This window comes from Sarcophilus harrisii, chromosome 6, assembly GCF_902635505.1.
Source record: "Sarcophilus harrisii chromosome 6, mSarHar1.11, whole genome shotgun sequence".
In the NCBI taxonomy this organism is placed as follows: domain Eukaryota; kingdom Metazoa; phylum Chordata; class Mammalia; order Dasyuromorphia; family Dasyuridae; genus Sarcophilus; species Sarcophilus harrisii.
Genome location: NC_045431.1, coordinates 192412136 through 192430478, shown reverse-complemented (window position 1 = coordinate 192430478; position 18343 = coordinate 192412136). Strand labels below are relative to the sequence as shown.

General features: G+C 48.6%; 2 protein-coding genes across 12 annotated transcripts in view; one reads left to right on the top strand and one right to left on the bottom strand.

Moving 5' to 3' along the window:
• The first annotated feature begins 5459 nt into the window (after positions 1–5459).
• The window catches only part of LOC100927631 (N-acetyltransferase 8), a 57502-nt gene continuing 44618 nt past the window's right edge, over positions 5460–18343 (top strand). Inside the window, exons 1-4 of one of the 5 annotated variants that reach the window (XM_031943051.1) lie at positions 5734–5797; positions 6486–6832; positions 10395–10517; positions 10760–12115. In XM_031943051.1, the coding sequence (XP_031798911.1) occupies positions 10774–11511 (738 nt within the window). In that variant the 5' untranslated portion in view covers positions 5734–5797; positions 6486–6832; positions 10395–10517; positions 10760–10773 and the 3' untranslated portion in view covers positions 11512–12115. The other 4 variants (XM_031943050.1, XM_012552399.3, XM_031943052.1 and 1 more) reach the window with 4 other exon arrangements.
• The window catches only part of EBF4 (EBF family member 4), a 98756-nt gene continuing 95803 nt past the window's right edge, over positions 15391–18343 (bottom strand). For 3 of the 7 annotated variants that reach the window (XM_031943048.1, XM_023506184.2, XM_023506183.2), the window contains one exon: positions 16901–16971. In XM_031943048.1, coding sequence (XP_031798908.1) covers positions 16901–16971 — 71 coding nt within the window. Of the gene's footprint in view, positions 16631–16895; positions 16972–18343 lie in introns of those variants that run through there. The other 4 variants (XM_023506185.2, XM_031943049.1, XM_031943047.1 and 1 more) reach the window with 3 other exon arrangements.

The window sequence follows — 18343 nt, the reverse complement described above, 5'->3', positions numbered from 1 at the left end:
TTCCCTGTACAGCCTGGGGTACAGAAGGAATTAGCAAGTGTGATCATAAAAAGTGATTTTTGATCATAAAAAATGAAATGTTAGAAAAAGTTAGTGAAATTCTATACAACTGATGAAAGAGAAATACATATTTTTTTTTTTAAAAGGAAAAGAATAGAGTCAGCAAACTATAGGACAATGAGCTCTACTTTGCTCAGAAATTTCCTTTTTTTTCATTTCATAGTATTTTATTTTTTCCAATTCCATAAAGATAATTTTTAACATTAATTTTTGAAAGATTTTGTAAATTTTTATATTATATATAATATGTATGTAAATATTTATACATCTCTTAGTTATACTGACATAGGTTATAAATATGCAATCATTTAAAATATATTTCCATATTAGTCATATTGTGAAAGAGAAAATAAAAACAAAAAGGAAAAACCACGAGAAAGAAACAAAAAACAAAAAAAGGTGAAAAAGAATATGCTTTGATTCATATTCAGTCTCCATAATTATTTCTCTGCATGCTAATGGTATTTTCCATCCTAAGTCTATTGGAACTGTTTTGGATTATTGTATTGTTGAGAAGAGCTACGTCTGTCATAGATAATCATCACACAATGCTGCTGTTACTATGTGTTCTGCTCACTTCACTTAGGATCAGTTAATTTAAGTCTTTCCAAGCTTTTTGGCAGTCAGCCTGCTCATCATTTCTCAAAGAACAGTAGAATTCCATTACATTCAAATATCCCCATCTTATTCATTCATCCCCCAATTGATGGGTATACACTCAATTTCCAATTCCTTGCCACCACAAAAGAGCTGCTATAAACATTTTTGTACATGTGGATCCTTTCCCCTCCTTTATAATCTCTTTGGAATAGACTCTATAGTAGCGCTGCTGGATCAAAGGGTATGCACAGTTTTATAGCCCTTTGGGCATAGTTCCAAATTGCTCTTCAGAATAATTGGATCAGTTTACAATTCCACCAACAACACATTACTGTTCCAGCTTTCCTACATCCCTCCAACATTTATCATTATCTTTTTCTGTCACTTTAGCTAATCTGAGAGGTGTGAGGTGGTACCTCAGAGTTGTTTTAATTTGCTTAGAGAATATTTTTCATGTGATAGCTTTAATTTCTTCTTTAAATTATTTGTTCATATTCTTTCACCATTTATTAATTGGAAACTTGTATTCTTATTAATTTGATTCAGTTCTCCATATATTTTTGAAATGAGGCCTTTATCAGAAACACAGGCTGTAGACATTGTTTTGCTGTGAAAATTCTAACACAGATTATGAAAGGGATGGTTGGTGACTATTTAGAAAAGGAAGCAGTGATCACAAAATTTCATCAAGAACATTTCATAAAATTACAGAATTTCAGAGTTAAAAGGAAACTCAGTGGTCATCTAGTCCAACTTAAACCTGAAGGAGAACCTCCATTATGATCTACACAAGGAGTCATCTGGTTTGATCAAAGTGCAATGAGGAGATGATTTGGGACACTTCACTGGAGACCTCCTTCTAAGATGACAATGAATGAATAATGACGATTCTTTGAGTCCAGCCATTTCTCCAGTTCCAAAGTCATGTTGTCATAGTACTATATAACCTATGTCTCTTCATCTTATCTGTAAGAATATCATGAAAATTTTTTTGAAATGCTTTGCTAAAAATGTGCAGCATAACACTGATAGATCAATTAAGTAACTCCGTCAAAAGAGAAAAAAAGTTAGTCTGACTTTTTCTTGGTGAAGCCATATTGGATCCTTGTGATCATGGTTTCATTTCTGAGATGTTCACTAACTAGTTCTTTAATAAGAGTAGAGCAAAGGTGGCCTCACAAGTAGACTGGTAGCTAGTTTGACCAGGTATGGAAAGTTTCCCCCTAATATGTGTATAGAATACACACACACACACACACACACACACACACACACACATACACATACACACACACACAGAGTCTGAGGAAAGACAGTTGATTGAACACCAATGCTCAAGAGCTTTTTCAGTATCTCCATCTCCTAGTATCTTGGTTCTGGTTTTTCTCCTCTTGGTCTACAGTTTAAAAATAAGACATTTGTATAGAATGTATGATGAATTTAATCATAAATTGACTCATTTACTTCCAATAAGCTTTGGGAAAATCTTAAAGCATTGGGGGGAATCTATGGGTTCAGGTCAGGTGTCAGAAGGTGGATCCATCTTCCAGTCTTTGCACCAGCCAATTAGGTTTGGGGAAGATGCGAGTCTTGGCTATCCAGTGCAGACTCATTATTCCCCACTGGGCCCTGATTGGTTGCTCCCCAGGGCAGGGGTTCCTTGTACTCTTTTCCCTATGCCATCTCCTCTGATCGCCACTTTCTTAGGACTGCTTTCCTAGGCAACAATAGTCATCCATATCTGACATCAGTATAACCTTCTTAGAACCATCTCTTTCTATTTGAAAGAACTTCCCACATTCAAAGGGAAATAGTTATTGGACATTTTGTGACCTTGTTATTTAAAAAAAAATGATAGGAAAAATGTTGTATTCCTACACTCCAGAGTCAGACCTTGGCTCTATAGTGATGGTTATGTCCTTTACTGCAGTCCAAGTCATTGGCAGAGGGTCTTGGGTTGTCCCAGTTTAGCATTCCTGACCCCTCAAGTTAGTTGTTACAAGGCAGATAGGTCCCTGTTGCCCTGAGTTTTCCCTTCTGTAAAATGATCTGGAAAAAGGAAATAGCAGATCACTCCAGTATATCTGCCAAAAAAACCCCAAATGAGATCACAAAGAATTGGACATAACTGAACAACAACAGTAACACTCATACAGTGAACAGGAATCCTGCTCAATGCTTTGCTTCCCATTCCCAGCATGGAAATCAGGAAATCTGTCAAGGACAATGCAAGAAAAAAGAGAATCTTAGACCGATGTGCTCATACACCAATTCCATACCCTCCAATCTAATGTAGGATTTACCGTCTTTGAATGTTTCTCCCTTTGTGGCAACTTCCTGCATCATTCAGCTGACTTCAGCTACCCCCTCCCCTCCCTCCAAAGTGAAACATAGTGCTCAAGCACCAACTAGAATTGTATATCAACTCCTTAGAAGAAGGTCCCTAATGGAGTGCCCCAGGGATCTATTTCTACTTGACCTTGTGCCCTCTGACATTTTTTTCATGGACTTTGGTACAAGGATAGATGGGATGCTCACTAAATTTTAAGGTTACAAAGCTAGGAGAGATAGTTAACTTGCTGGATAACAATCACATTCCAAACTAAAAGAAAACAGAACAAAACCTTGACAAACAATAACCCTGGACTGAATATAAGATGAAATTTAATAGGACTAAATGCAAAGTTTTATATGGAGGATTAAAAAAAAAAGATGACTTTTGCAAGTCATGCAAGATGGAGGGAAACATAACTAGATAATCACTCATCTGAAAAATATTTAGGGGCTTTAGTGCATTACAAGCACCATATGAGTCAACAGGATAGAATGACACGATAGCAAAAAAAACATTCAATTTTAGGCTGCATAAAGAAAGAGATAGGGTTCAAGACAAGAAGGAGGTCATCCTCCCAAATTCCACCCTGGTCTATAATTTAGTGTTCAGTACCAGAGCATTTTTGAGAAAGATGTGGATTAACTGGAGATTATCCAGAGAAGGGCAGCCATGTTGGTTCTATAGTGATGGTTATGTCCCTTCCTGCAGTCCAAGTTCTTATAGTACAGAGTACTATATTTGATTTGAAATCAGGGAACTGAATTCAAATCCTGTCAGTTACTATCTCTGTGACATCTGCCCAGTTATCTAAACTCTTTGGAGCTATTTCTTCCTCTATAAAATGGTCTAGATAGTAAGATTCCTTTGTCATATGAACAAGCACTTGAAGGAAACAGATATTTAAGTCAGAGGAGAGATCTCTCTGGTAAAAGGAACACTAGGGACTATCTCATGCAAAAGAGGTTAGTTTTATTTTGCCAAGTCCTAGAGGACAGAACTAGGGCGGATGGGTGGATATCAAAGAGAGTCAGATTTAGGTTTGGTGTGAGAATAAACTTATTAGAGAGAAGGAAAGTGAAATAGGTTTCTTCAGAAGGTGATGAGTTTTTCAGCTTTCTTCAACATAAGGTTGGATGTAACAGAAGGGATTATTGTTGAAGTAATGGTTGGATTAGAAGGCTTCTGAAGTCTCAGCTCCCAGAGTCTGAAATGTTGTGAAGTTTATAACACTCAAACTAAGACCACCACCAGCAAGAACATTTATAAAACTTCAAACAATGAAGGTAAGGAGTTACCTCCACAGGTAGTGGGCTCCCTGTCTCTAGATGTGCGTGTCTTTCTGGTGGGTAGCTAGATGATTCCAGCATCAACCATTCCTCCTCTATAAAATGGGCTTATTATAATAGTGCTTACCTCCTGAGGGTTAGTGTGAGGAACCAGTCCAATCCAGTAAGAGCCTATTTCATTTGAGGTATAGTGTTAAGGAATGGGGACACAATTAATAAAAAGAAAGACAATTCTTGTCCTGAAGAAGCTTGCAATCTGAAAGGCAGGCAACACACAAAAGGGTTCAGGAACAGGTGGGAGGATAGGGGAGCAAGCTCAGGCACTGATTAAATTCTCCTCCTTCTCCTCCTTTTTCTTCTTCTCTCTTCCTCTTCTCCTCCTCCTCCTCCTCCTCCTCCTCCTCCTCCTCCTCTTCCTCCATCCTCCATCACCATCTCCTCCTCCTCCTCCTCCTATTCTCCTCTTCCTCCTCCTTGTGTCACAGTAGAGTGTTGGGCTTGGAGTCAGGAAGACCAGAGTTCAGATCCAGTCTCAGATACTTACTAGTTATGTGGCCTTGGGCAAGTCCCCTAACCCTGTTTGCCTCAGTTTCCTCATTTGTAAAATAAGCTGGAGAAGGAAATGGCAGACCCCTCCATAATCTTCGCTAAGAAAACCCCAACTTGGGTCACAGAGTCCAAAGCAACTGAACAAACGTTATTGTTATTGTGATTGATGCATTTATTAAGTGCCTACCGTACAAATGTTATAATTATTGTTAAGTGCCTGCCGTACAAACGTTATTGTTATTGTGACTGGTGCATTTATTGAGCGCCTGCCGTACAAACGTTATTGTTATTGTGACTGGAGCATTTATTGAGCGCCTGCCGTACAAACGTTATTGTTATTGTGACTGGTGCATTTATTGAGCGCCTGCCGTACAAACGTTATTGTTATTGTGACTGGAGCATTTATTGAGCGCCTGCCGTACAAACGTTATTGTTATTGTGACTGGTGCATTTATTGAGCGCCTGCTGTATGCTGGCAGCCAGGTGGCTCCGCGCGTAGCGTTTGGCTCAGGAGCGGGCAGATGGGGGTTTCAATCTGGCTTCAGACACTTCCCAGCTGGGCGACCCCGGGCAAGTCCCTAACCCCGGTCTGCATTAATCTGCTCCAGCGTCTCCACCAAGAAAGCCCCCCGGCCGGTACTGGCATGCTACTGTCCGGGGAGTCGTGGGGGGGGACACAGCGGAAGGAGCGAAGCCGCGCGTTAAGCGCCCACCTCCGAGGGTGTGTGAGCCCGGCTCCACGCTTCGGGGATGCTCGGGATGCAGGGAGCGAGCGCAGAACTCTCCCCCTCGTGTGGGGCCGAGGAGAGCGGGAAGATACGGCCCCACCCCTTTCTATTCCTCTCCCTATTGGTCGAGGAGGGGGCGGGCCTCCCTCGGGGCTGCCCAATCAGCACTCTCAGGCGCCGGCGGCGGCATGTCACGTGGTCCCGGACCGCCCACCGGAAGGCGCAGCCCCGGGAGGCAGGTGAGTGCTGGGTGTTGCTGGGTGGGTCGCGGCGTCGGCGGGAGTCCCGTAGGGGAGGGTCCGAGTGGCGGAGGGAGGCGGACTTGGAGGAGGGAGTCCCCTCTCTTCTCCCCGCTACGTGAGTCTCTAAAGCGCGCGCGCCCCGGGCCGGGGCCCAGGGCAGGCCCCGAGCCCGCTCCCGCGCCCCCCCCCTCCCCCCCGCTCCTGCCCGCCCCGGAAACCCCGGCGGAAGCCGGGGACGCGCTCCCTGGGGCCCTGCAAGGGTGGGCTTCGGGGGTGGGGGAGGGAGCGGCCCGGCCGGGAGGCGGCCGCCGGGCGATTGGGAGTCGGAGGGCGCCGACGCAGGGACTTGCGGGAAAGCTGGCAGGGAGGGGGGGCCTGGGGGAAAGGAAATGGGGGTCCGCCGAAGGAGAGCCCCCTTTAGGACCGAGAGGGCACCGGCTTTTCTTAAAGCGTAAGGAGAAAACTCGGGGCCCTCCGCCGCAGCCCCCTCCCAGCTGACATCGAACGTTTAGCTCTGCGGGCCCAGCCATTCGCCCGTTTCCGACACCAGGCGGTCTGCGGTCAGACCGCGGGAAACTCGGGAGGAAGGGCCGGGGCGGGGCGGAAGAGAGTAACGTGAGTTCTGCCGTGGATAAACAGACTTTGTCTAGAACCCAAGGATGAAACTCCCCCCCTCCCCCCCCAGAGCGGAAGATTCGGGCTCGGGAGACTGGACGTGTAGTCAGATTTCAGACCAGAAACGGAGGTTTCATTAAAGCTGTCGGGCGGGAGTGCCTGAGATCCAGAGAGAGTGCGGAGACCGCAGAGGCGCATTTTGTAGTAGAAACAGCGGGATCGCTGAATCCTGGACAAGACCGTTTGACTTCTCTGAGCCTCAGTTTCTCCCTTTGCAAAGTGAAAGGCTTGAGTGAGACCATCTCTAAGGCTGCTGTTTGATCCCATCAGAGAAAAAAGACTAAGAAGTGAATTTCTCAGCATTGCTAAGTTTCAGGATGATTCTGCCAAGGGGTCAAATAAAGATCTCAGGAGAGAGTAAGTCCCTAGAGACCAAAGGAAAAGGTAGTCTGGGAGGGAAGTGGGATGTTGTTATTGTTTGTCCTTTGTCCTTGAAGATGGCCAGGGCTTCAGGGAGGCCAGTGAATTGGATTTAGGTGAGGGAGGGCTGTGCAAGGGCACCTGCCTCATTTTCCCCTCCAGAGCCGTCTGGGTCCGGTGGCAAGAGACAGATCAGGACAACTGGAGACGGACTGGATACAATGGGAAATTTTGGCCTTTTTAAAGCTAAGGTCTTTAACAGATCTCAGTGACTGAAGCAACACCCCATCAGTAATGAAAGCTAAATAAGAGGCAGAGAATAGCCTCAAAAAATTATGTGTAAATGTATACACATATCATACAGACATGCACAGTATGCATATATGTACATGTATGTATATAATATATGTGTATTGTATGTGTGTATACATGTGTGTATTGTATATATACAATACATATATACACAGACACAAAAATGTAGGGGGAAGGCCCTCAAGGTTTCTGTCCAAAACAGAAATATTTGCTATTTACATTTATGTTTGGGGCCCAAACGTGTGAGTAAATCAGTGTTCAAAGTCAAATGCTACAGAAATGTCTTAAGAGACTGAGGATGAGGAAATGGTCATTAAACTTATAGATTAGGAGGTCACTGGTGATCTTAAGGCAAGCACCTTTAAGTTGGGAAGCTAGCAGGAGGTGGAGGAACAAATGACTGGGTGGTGAAACAATAAATAAAAAATATTGATATCCAGTTAGGTGATGCTCTAGGACCTTTTTTTTTTTTTTAATCAATAAAGAGAAGAAATAAATACAGCCTAGCTTTTTTTGCTGAGGTAACTGGAGTTAAGTGACTTGCCCAGGGTTACAGAGCCAGAAAGCGTATTTGAGGTCATATTTGAACTCGGGTCCTCCTGATTTCAGGGCTGGTGCTCTATCCACTGCACCAACTAGCTGCCCTACAACTCAGCTCCTTAAGCTGTTATTCTTGACCCCTTATGGGGTCTTATAACTGAATATGGGGATTGCACAATTATGATCTATTATCAGTAAATGTTTGATTTATATATCTGTGCACTCAAGGTGGCATAAAAATTTCTATGGCAAAAAGAGGTCACAAGTGAGAAAAGTTAAGAAGCCCTGATACAACATTTGACTTTTGACCATGTTCTCCTCTGATTATTTGTTAGTTTCCCTTGGTCTTTCTTCATCTACATAACACTTTCTAATTATGTGTCCTTTAAAGTTTTGTCATGGGCCCTCATCTCTTTTCTCTTTCAACTTGGGGACCTCAGCAGTTATGCAGATAATTCTCAGATCCACCTGTTTGGCCCAGATTTCTCTTCTGAGTTTCAGTCCAGCATCACTAACTACTTGATGGACATTTCAAACTGGATGTCCTATAGACATTTCAAACTCAACAAGCCCAAAGCAGAATTTCTCTCTATTCCTCCCTCAAACTGCTCCCTTCTGCCCCCTTATTGTCTAGGGGATCACCATCCTTTTAAGGTACCTACATTTGTAAGTTTCATATCATGCTCAACTCTTCTTTCTCCTTCACCTACATATCCAGTCACTTGCCAGATGTCATCATTTCTTTCTCTACCACACCTCTGGGAACTGCCCCCTTCTCTTCACACACACACATGTACACACACACATACACACATACACACATACACACACACAGCTGCCCACCTAGCTCAAGCCCCATCACTAGTATCAGGCATGTGGACAAGAGTACCACCCAAACCAGATTAAAATATAATCAGGAAATACTTAACAAAATTAATACAAATACAATAAATTATTATTAACTAATAATTATAATAATTATTATTATAATTAATAATAATAAAGTATTAACTAATAAACATAAAGTTTAAAAATTGAGGCAATTTGCAGCCTGCAGGGATCCTTATGTATGATTTAGTGACCCTGTTTCAATTTTAGTTTGACACCACTGGCCTAACCTGTTGTGCTAGCCTTTTCATTGATATCTGTGGCCCAAAATTCAACCCCGCTCCAATCCATTTTCCACTCAGCTACCAAAGTGATTCTTTTACATTGCTCATCTAACCACGTCACCCCTCATCTCTCCCCCACTCACTGTTCCAATGGGTCCCTTTTACCTCCAAGAACCAATAAAAAATCCTTTAGCATTTCAAGTTCTTCCCAACCTGACCCCATCCTTCCTGTCCAATCTTCTACTCTGAGTGTCCTAGATTGGCTTTATTGCTCCTCCTCACACATGACGTTTTATTTCCTTATCGTGGGACTTTGTACTCCCCATCCCTAGAGTGTTTTCCTTTCCAACTCAGCTCCAATGTCTTCTTGGGGAGGCCTTTGTCCCCCCCAGCTGTGAGGGCCATCCCATCTCAGAGTCCTTCCTTATACTCTATTTCTCCCCTGTGATCTGCCTTATATACCTTATGTAAAATTCGAATGACCTATGGCTAATAACAAATGCTTATTGTTTGAGGATAGCTTGAGGGTCAAATGAAGGATGTGGTTTGGTTTGTTTGTTTTAGGTTTTGGGTAATTGAACCTGATAAATTGGGGAAAGTTCCTCCCAGAGATAGCCTCGAGGCACCAGCAGAAGGCTCCCCAAAGTCTGGGCTCAGGCTTCCTTTTCCTGGGCTTATTGAGACACAGGCACAAGCTGATAACTGGAGTTGGAGGCAATGTCTGGGGGCCTCGGGCCTATAACTGTGGAGTTGGAGGCAATGTCTGGGGGCCTCTGGGCCTGCTCCCTCCCTTTGTATTTGAGGAACTTGAAACCTGGGAAAGTTATGATTTATCCAGGATTACCCGGGTAGTAAGTGACAGAGGTTAGATTTGCATTGAGATCTTATGACCTCAAATCCATAATCTTTCCCCTGCATCAGAATGTTAAGTAAAATGCCAAGTCTCTGCTTTGCTATCTTTATTCTTGAGAAAATAGGGAATCTTGATTCAGAAGTAAATCCCCAGTTCATTCAACGAATATTTATTGGGGGATTACTGGTGCTAGGAATTAAAACCAAAATGAAATTGTCCTTGTCTTCATGTTTACAAATAAAGACATAGAAGGTTTATTTGAAAGAAGAGAAAGCACTAACCATGGGGGGTGGGGGGCAGATCTTGGAGAAAATCCAGGAAGCCTCCACAGAGGGAGTGGTGTCTAAACTAAGCTTAGAAAGACTATCTGGACCCTGATAAGAATAGATGAGTGGAGTATTTGGAGGAGTCCTGGGTAGGACTTGTTACAGTTCTGAAATTCTGAAAGAAGATTGGAATAAGAAGTCCTACCCATGTGGGGAGAAATAAATGCTAGCCGAAGAGGTGGGAGCCCCTGAAGGTTTTTTTTGGGGGGGGCGGGTGGAGGGAGGCTCAGACTTAGGCCTTGGGAAGCTGCTGATGGCAGCTGTGGAAGATGACTGACAAGGAGATGGGCATGGAATTGTCAGGATCTTTTATAGGCGCCGAGCTGAGGGTTGGAGGGGGTTGAAGAGGGAGGTAATAGATGTTGCCCAGGCTATCCAGCCCTGCTGGTTTCCTGACTCATCTTATCTCCCTCTAGTCCCTGCATGGAGGAAGGCTGGCCTGGACATCTTTACTGCTTGATTTCAGGAGTGCTCCAGCCTCATCTTGGCCCGAACTCAGCCCCCTCTCCACACTCCCACCAGGAAGAAAAAAGGAACAGGTAAAAAAGTTTGCCAGTCTCATCAGAGACATAAAACTTTCCGAGCCCCAAGATGCGTTTGCCCTGTGACAAGCCCCTTAGTTTCCTTTTGCTAGATCTAAATGGGAGGAGAGTTTGACTAAATCCCTCTGTTCTGTGAGAGGAAGCTGGTACTTGAACCCAGTGCTGATTTGGGATATGGGGACCCCCAGGGGCCTCCGGTTATAGTGACCTCGTGCTCTTCGGGTCTCTCACCGCTGCAGGCCTGGGTGCAGGGATGGAGGCCAGGCCCACAGACCTCGATGACGGTGCCGATGGTGACGGGCCTCTGCGGGTTCAGGTTCGGCCAAAGGCCGCGGGGGACGAGGCTGCCCTTCGGGAGCTCCTGGAGGTGGTGGCGGCTGAGATGGGGTCGGCCCTCGGAGCCCGGATGCTGTGGCGGCCGTGGTTCCTGCTGCTCCTGGGATGTGGCTTCACTCTCCTGGCAACCTCATCCCGTTCCCTGTTGCTGCCCTTGCTAGTCCTGGCGCTGCTCCTGGCTGTTGGCCGTCCCGCATTGGCTCATGTTTGGGCTCTGTATGCCCACCAAGACATGAGTCTTGGTCTGAAGGCTCCAGGAGCCCCAGGCTTTCGGTTCTGGGTGGCTGAGGACACAGATGGCAGTGTGGTGGGGATGGTGGGTGTGTCAGGGATTGGGAAGAGTGGAGATGGGGAGCTGGAGCTGAGGTCCTTGGCTGTAAGCCACGAGCATCGGGGTCATGGGGTGGGCAGGGCCCTGTGCCAGGCTGTGCTGGCCTTTGCCCGCGGCTCCCCTGGCTGCCGGGTTGTGGTGCTGGACACACATATGCTCCATAGTCCTGCCCAGAGGCTCTTCTCCAGCCTTGGCTTCCATCCAGGCCCTACATGCCTGCAGCCTACACTTAGTGGATTCCTGGCCGACCTCCCTGTCACTCGCTACCACTATTCCCTGACTGGCAACAGAACTGAAGATAACAGCCCTGTGGGTGAGGACTGAGCCTTCCACTTGTCAGCCAGGGCCTGAGCCTCCCACCCACCAATCTGCCAGCCCAAAGATGCCTCTGTGCCTCTGGGGATGAAGGTCCTTATGTCAGCTCTGCAGCCTTGAGACATAGGCAGTGAGCCTGTGGTGGGCGGGCACTGAGGTCGGGAGGATGGCTGAGGGGCTGGATGTGGTGATGAGTAAGGGTCAGGGTCAGATGGCCTTCTGGGAACAATTGTCAGAGCCTGAGCTGAGATCAGGGCTGGAGAGGGCCTTCTAATCAATCTGGCATCTGAAGGAAGATGTCAAGGGATTCTGGCCATCCGGGGGCACCTGGGATGGTCACCACATCATCCAAGGCTTGGCCAAAAGAACTTGTCCCAGCTGCTCCCAAACGCAGTGGACCATCTTGGGAGATAGTGGAGTCACCATTTCTCAGGGGCCTCAAGGAGAGGCTAAATGATCCGTTGTCAGAAGTGTAAAGGGGATGGGGGAATGAATGGTCACAGATTCTGGGCCTGAGGGAGGCCAGTCCTGTAACTAGCACAGACATTTTATAACTACTTGTTGGATTGGGGCTTGGACAGGGCCTAAGAAAATAAAACCATTCCCGACCTTGCTCAGCTTTGTCTCTCTCTCTGTTGGACACTTTTCAGAGGAGCACAGAGAGAAAAGTGGGCACCTGGTGCTTCCTTCTCTTAAAGATGGCTGATCCTGTTGTGTCCACACTGACCTCCTGCCCCAGCTAAACCTGCACCTGTGAAGCACCCACCCTCAGGCCTTAAGTCTCATGGAGTAGAACCTGTTCCCAGGGATCCTCCCTTAGGGTCGGGGCATTCGCCTTTCCCTGCTCCACTCCAACCCTGAAGGCTGCTTAGCTCCCTGGGTTTCCCCAGAGGCCTGCTGGGATGGAAAGACTATTTGTAGTGTGCGCCAACACTTAGGAAGGGGAGCACAAGGTGAGGGAGCTCTGGGCCTTCCCCTGGAAGTGTCACTTGGGTGCTCTCAGGTCGGTGCTTCATCAGTCCCTCCGCCCTCTGAGTGTCTGCCAGAAGGAGAGTAATAAGAGCTCTCCTCTCCAGAGCTAACTGGGCACATGGGGAGCAAAGTGCTTTGTAAGTCAATTAGCAAGCATTTATCGTCTGACTAGAACCGGGCTGGGGGTTGGGGGTGCAGACAAGAAGGGAAGGACCTCGGAGAGATGGGCTTCTGGCTATTGCTGTGGTTGCTCATTGCCACATGCTGCTGCTGTCTCCTGGCACCTGCTCCTAACATCTCCGCCCTTCTTTCCCTTCTCTGCTGGCGCTGGGCCCTTTTCCATATTGCTGAGCGCTTTCCATTTCTTTCTTGGAGAACGGACTTGGAAGGTTAGGTAGTAGATAAAAATCTAAAGCCAAAACCTCACCTCAGGCTGAGCAGCCTCTGAGTCTCACCTAGAGGTTCTCCCAGGCACAGAGGGCTCCACAAGTCACCCACCCCCTTCTCTAGCTCAGACCAGAGAGAACGGGCAGCAAGCATTGGCCAGATTCGGTCTGATGGGCTGAGCTCTTCGATCCATTAGAAGTGTTGGGCATCCTCTTAGCCAAACATGGGGTCTTACCTTTCCTGTCTGTGGGGATCTCACATGGGAAGTTCCCTCCGTATCTACTGAGCTAGCCATTGGACCCCTTCCCAGGCCTGGGAGAGGCTAGAATTCCTGTGGGCCTCTGAGGCCTGGGCTTGTCTCTGATCCACATGTGCTGCTGGCCAAGGCTCCAGTAGCTCTGGGTGGGGTGCATATTGAATCCAGCTGTCTCTGTCCTCCCGGGGTAATCCCAGGAAAATGTCAGGGAGCTGGGTCAGGAGAAGGGGACATGGGAGTACAGCCAGGGGCGGGAACATCTGTGAAGTAAACCCGTTTCTGTTTCCTTCGGTTTATGTCCTTGTTTGTACAGTGGTGATGATCATGGCAGGGAGGGGAGGAAGTGGAGACCTTTAAGCCCACCAGCCAGGCCCTTGGGATCTGAGGAGGTAGGGTACTAAACCCAAATTGATGTGGGTGTTTTGATAGGAAAACTATTCTTACTTGGACCACTAAAGAGAGACCCTTCTGGGATCTCGAAAACCAGCTGTTGAGTGGAACCTTTCCCAGGTCTATGATTCCTAAATCTATAATTTTCTTTTTCCTTGCAAATACATCCTCAAAAATGTTTTTATGTGGACTGGAGTATGTGGCAAAGAGGGAGGGGGGATGGAAAGTTGACTGGGATCCTGCTTGGGCTCCAAGAGAACAGTGGTACCTGTAGAACAGACCAGCTAAAAAAGGTCTCCAAGCCAGACAAGTTTGGGGCCTAGAGCAGGATATGGCCAATGGGAAAATTGAGGAACGGGTAGAGATGAAAGCCCTGGAGCTCAGGGCAGAGGTGGTAAATCCCAAGAAGACTTGGTGGCCTGGGAAGTTGGCTGTCCCGCCTGAGACCCTGGGCCTGGGATCCTTTCTCCTTTCTGCCCCATGCCCTCCATTAGGAGGAAGCATCTTGTGAGCTGGTAGCCCTCCTTCTCTAGCCGCCCTCTGTCCAGTATGCTCTGCGCTGAGGGCAGTTAGCAGTGCTGGGGACTGGCCAACTTGGGGTTTGGATGGTTCCTGGCCATCAGCAGTTGGGGCCCTTCCTCCTCTCCCTGTTTCTGTATCTCTGAGTCTCTCCTGGCACAGATGGCAAGCCTACTCTGGCTCTCACCTTCCCTAGCAGCTCCCAAACTGTAGGATTTGTTTCCCCAAACTGTTGACTTTGCATAATGGGCCGTATGCTCTAAAATGTGCCTCGTGTCCCACCCAGAGCCACAAAGACAGGCTGGCTGAGCCGAACAGCCGGGCCAAGGAACACAGCTGAGGGAGGTGGCCACCTCGGGGCCAGGTGTGGGGGTCTGAGGTCACTGGGAACCTTGCATGTTCAGCCCCTTCCCCCTTCCCCTCTGGCCACCTCAGTGCCAAATATCATCTGCCATAATTCCCCTTTTCCCGCCTCAGAGAACTAAACTAGTTTAAACCTGCACAAAGATTTGGGGGATAACGAATTTTTGTCCCTCGGGGACATGCTGGAAAGCGGTATAGTGAATATAGTGCTAGATTTAGAGTCAGGAAGATCTAAGTTCCAATCCTGCCTTAGATATTTACTACTTGTGAGATTCTGGAGGAGTCAGTTAATGGGTCTGCCTCTCTGTTTCTTTTCTAAAATGAGTATATTAATAGCACCTGTGTACTTTTGTTGTTATGAAAATCCAAGGAGATAATCTATGTAAAGTGCCTGGCAAACCTAAAAGTATTTCATAAAATATACTAATAATTTAAGTTCAATTCAAAAACAAGGTGTGCTATAAAATACCGCTCATTAAATACCTTTAATCTTGCTGGTGGGAATCTGAAACCATATCCTGTTACGCACTTGCACAGGTGACTCTCAGTTTTGGAGTAAGGGAAAAAAAAATAAAAGGGATAACAGCAGGTAAAAAGTGAATAGCCCAGCTTTGAAGGGGCTTGGGCCTTCCAGATGGCCTCCATCTACTATCCTGGCCTCCCTGCCTGGCTGAGCACATTATAGAGGCGTAGTCCCCACAGGGGGAGAGGGAACCCAGTCTGAGCCAGGAGAAAAAAAAAGGCAGCAAAGAAAAATCGGGATTCCCGTGGGTCTCAAGCTACCCATGTCAGAAGGAATACATAGATATTAAGAAATAAAACACCCAAGAATCTTGAGGGAAATGAGACTTTCCATCCCCAACCCAAAGCCTCCCATGGGGAAGGAAGGATCAGGAAATGGCCAACAAAAGAAACGGACCAAGTCCAGATGTTTCTGTCTCTGTGGGACAACGATCCGCAGAAGGCATGGACTGGAGGCAGAAGGGGCATCAGTATCTCCATTTATTATTTCATTTCTCCCTAACCCCCTCCCAGATGAAATGACCAAAGCCAGACTCTGGTTGCCAGCCAGGGAAAGGGGAGGGCAGGACAGGCCCCTCGGAGATGAGGGAAGCTGGTGGGCTGGGGAGAAGGAAGGGCCACCAGGAGAAGAGACAAGGAGGCACAGAGACAATGAGAGTAACCCAGGGGAGGCAGGTAAAGGGGAGGCAGGTGGCCCCCAGCTGGAGGGTGAGAGCCTGAGACAAGGAGAGGTAGGAGAGGGCACAGGTAGAGTTTCAGAATTGGGGGGTCACTCCCCAGCTCCTAGGACCTTGTTCCATGGGCCTAAAAGGACAAATCTCCTAGAGCTGCTGGGGACTTTCCCCAGAACTCAGAAGGAAGAATCTGGACTCTTGGCTTTGCCCCTGGCTTTGCCAGGGAGCCAGCATTGTGCGTGAAGTGGGGTCAGACAGGCAGAGGAGGATGCTTGCTGGGCCCCGGGCCTGGGAAAGGTGGTCAGACAGATGGATCCTACAGTAATGCTCCTATTCTGCCTCAGAGCCCCACGCTGGGGGATGAGTCCCTCCCTGACCCCACCTCCCCCTAACCTGCATTTCTACCCCAGTTCCTACCCCTATCTTCTGTGGCTCCTGCCCAGTCCCTCCCTGGTGGTCACTTCCCAGCCAGAAGCGGGCAGGCAGAGCCAGCACATGCCCCCCTCTCCAGAGGCAGGCAGGGTGGGGAATCCTCCCAGGGAGGGGAGGCAGTGCTCCCCAAACACCAGATCGTCTTCCCTGAGCATTCTAGAGGGCAGGACCTTCCACCCAAACCCCTGCCCCCCCAACCCATCCCTAGGGACCCCCCTCCCACCCCAAGCTTATAATGGGAAAAGGATGGGGGGATCAGCCAACCCCAGAACCACACATATACATATGTACACACACACACACACACACACACACACACACACACACACACACACACACATATACATCCATCCACCCAAGTTAAAATGGTGCTGTGAAGAGAGAAGCCTCCTGGGGGCCAGTCCTGAGAATGGAAGGGAGAGGAGTGAGTGGGCTGTGGAGGGGAAGGGCCCAGTGGTCCAAAGCACAGCGGGGGGCCTCTCCACTGCCGTAGGAGGTCCTCTTCCAGGTCATCTTGGGCCCCTGGCCTGCCTGGTCCCGGGGCTGCATCCAAGGGCCAGGCTTTTCTCCTTGTGCAGTCCTCACATGGGGGGGATGAGGAGTCCAGACATGGCTAGGGAGAGGGAGAGAAAAGTCCAAGAAAGCAAGGGGTCCAGGAGCGCTGCTCTTCCCCCCCCCCCACGACCTGCTCGGGCCCACCGGGAGACGGGGGTGGGACAGACAGGACGGACGCTGGGCCAGCCCGAGAGAACGGAGCCCCTGCCCCCACCCCGGCCGGGGGCTCACAACCAGCAATCCCAGTGGCAGGCTCCAGGGACAGAGGAGGGAACAGACAGAGACAGAGAGCGGCCCTCGAGGCTGGGCTGCAGGACACATACTGTGCTTAGGAGTAGGCCAGTCCCTGTAGGGCCCCAGGGGGGGAATGGAACTTGTCCGAGTCCTCAAAAGCTGGGTCTGTGTCCAGAAGGAGGAGGATGAAGGGGGCAAGAGAGACAGAGGAGGGAGGCGCCGATGGGCAGGAGACAGGGAGTCACAGCAGGGATCCGGGAGGGAGGGAAGGGAGAGGCAGGAGGAGAGAGTGAGAAGGGTGAGATGAGTGGCCAGAGGGAGCAGCAGCAGCAGCAGCTAAGAGCTGTCCCCGGCTCCCACCGGGACCCCAGGCGCTCCCTTCCCCGAGGCCTTCACCCTAATGAAGCCCCACTGGATCAAGGCAGGACAGATGCATTGCCCCAGGGCACAGATGCTGGCAAGGACCCATCCCTGCTCATTCGCCTCCCCTGAGCCCTCCCCACCAAGGCCCCAGGGCTCGGAATCCCCTGGGTCCTCCCCAACCCTGTGGGCACCAAGAAACCTGCAACTTTCCCAGCCTAGGGAACCAGGCAGATTGCACTTGAAGGGGTCTGGTGAGGGGGACCTTAGGTCAGGAGGGGGAAGCAGAGAGCAGACCACGGGCTGGCCATCATAGGGTATCCCGAGGCAGACAAGGCCCTAGGAGCCTGGCAAGCCCACATGCTACACCTTTTCCTGATCATCCCTGCACAGAGGGACTTCTTGGTCTAACAAAAGCCTGGTCTCATTTGTCCTGAGATACAGGAAAGGGTCAGAAACATGGAGGGCCAGCCTGGTCCCCAGCATCCTCTCACAGTATTTCCTTCCCTTCTAGCCCCTGCACATCCCACATGTGATGGGAACGGTGAGACACAGGGCCTTAAAAGGACTGTGGCTTCCTCCTCCTTGTATTCCCACAGCCCTACTGGGGTCATCTCTGCCCCACTGCTGTGGGCTGCCTCTTGATCCCCCCTTCCCCCTTACTTCCCTCTGGAACCCTCATCCCAATTCTGATCCAGCTATTCTCTGCCATTCTCAGGACATCAGGAAACCTTTCCATGGCCTCTCATGGGCCTTGGGCAAACATTCCCAAATGTTGTCAAATTGAATTATTTCTGCCCCTGTCTCCTCAGCTCAGTGTCAGCTGTGGATCTGAGGAACAGATTCTCTGCTCCTTCGCCTGGGTCCCATCATTGTGAACATGCACCGATGGCTCCGGCTCCAGAACCGGGCCCTGGGGGGACCTTCTGTGCCCAAACATCAAGGACTCCCCTTCTGATCAGCTGTGAGCCCCGCTCTCCCTCTGTGACACAAGTGCCAGATGTTTCCAGATTGTGGGTAGAATCCAGATGCCAAATCCCATCTGTTTCCCCCCTTGTCTTCACAGCCCATCACTTTATATTAGTAATCACCCACATTTCTGTAATGCTTTAAGGTTTACAAAGCGCTTTCCTCACAACAACCCTGTGAGGTAGGTCTTATTCCCAGGGGTTGGTCC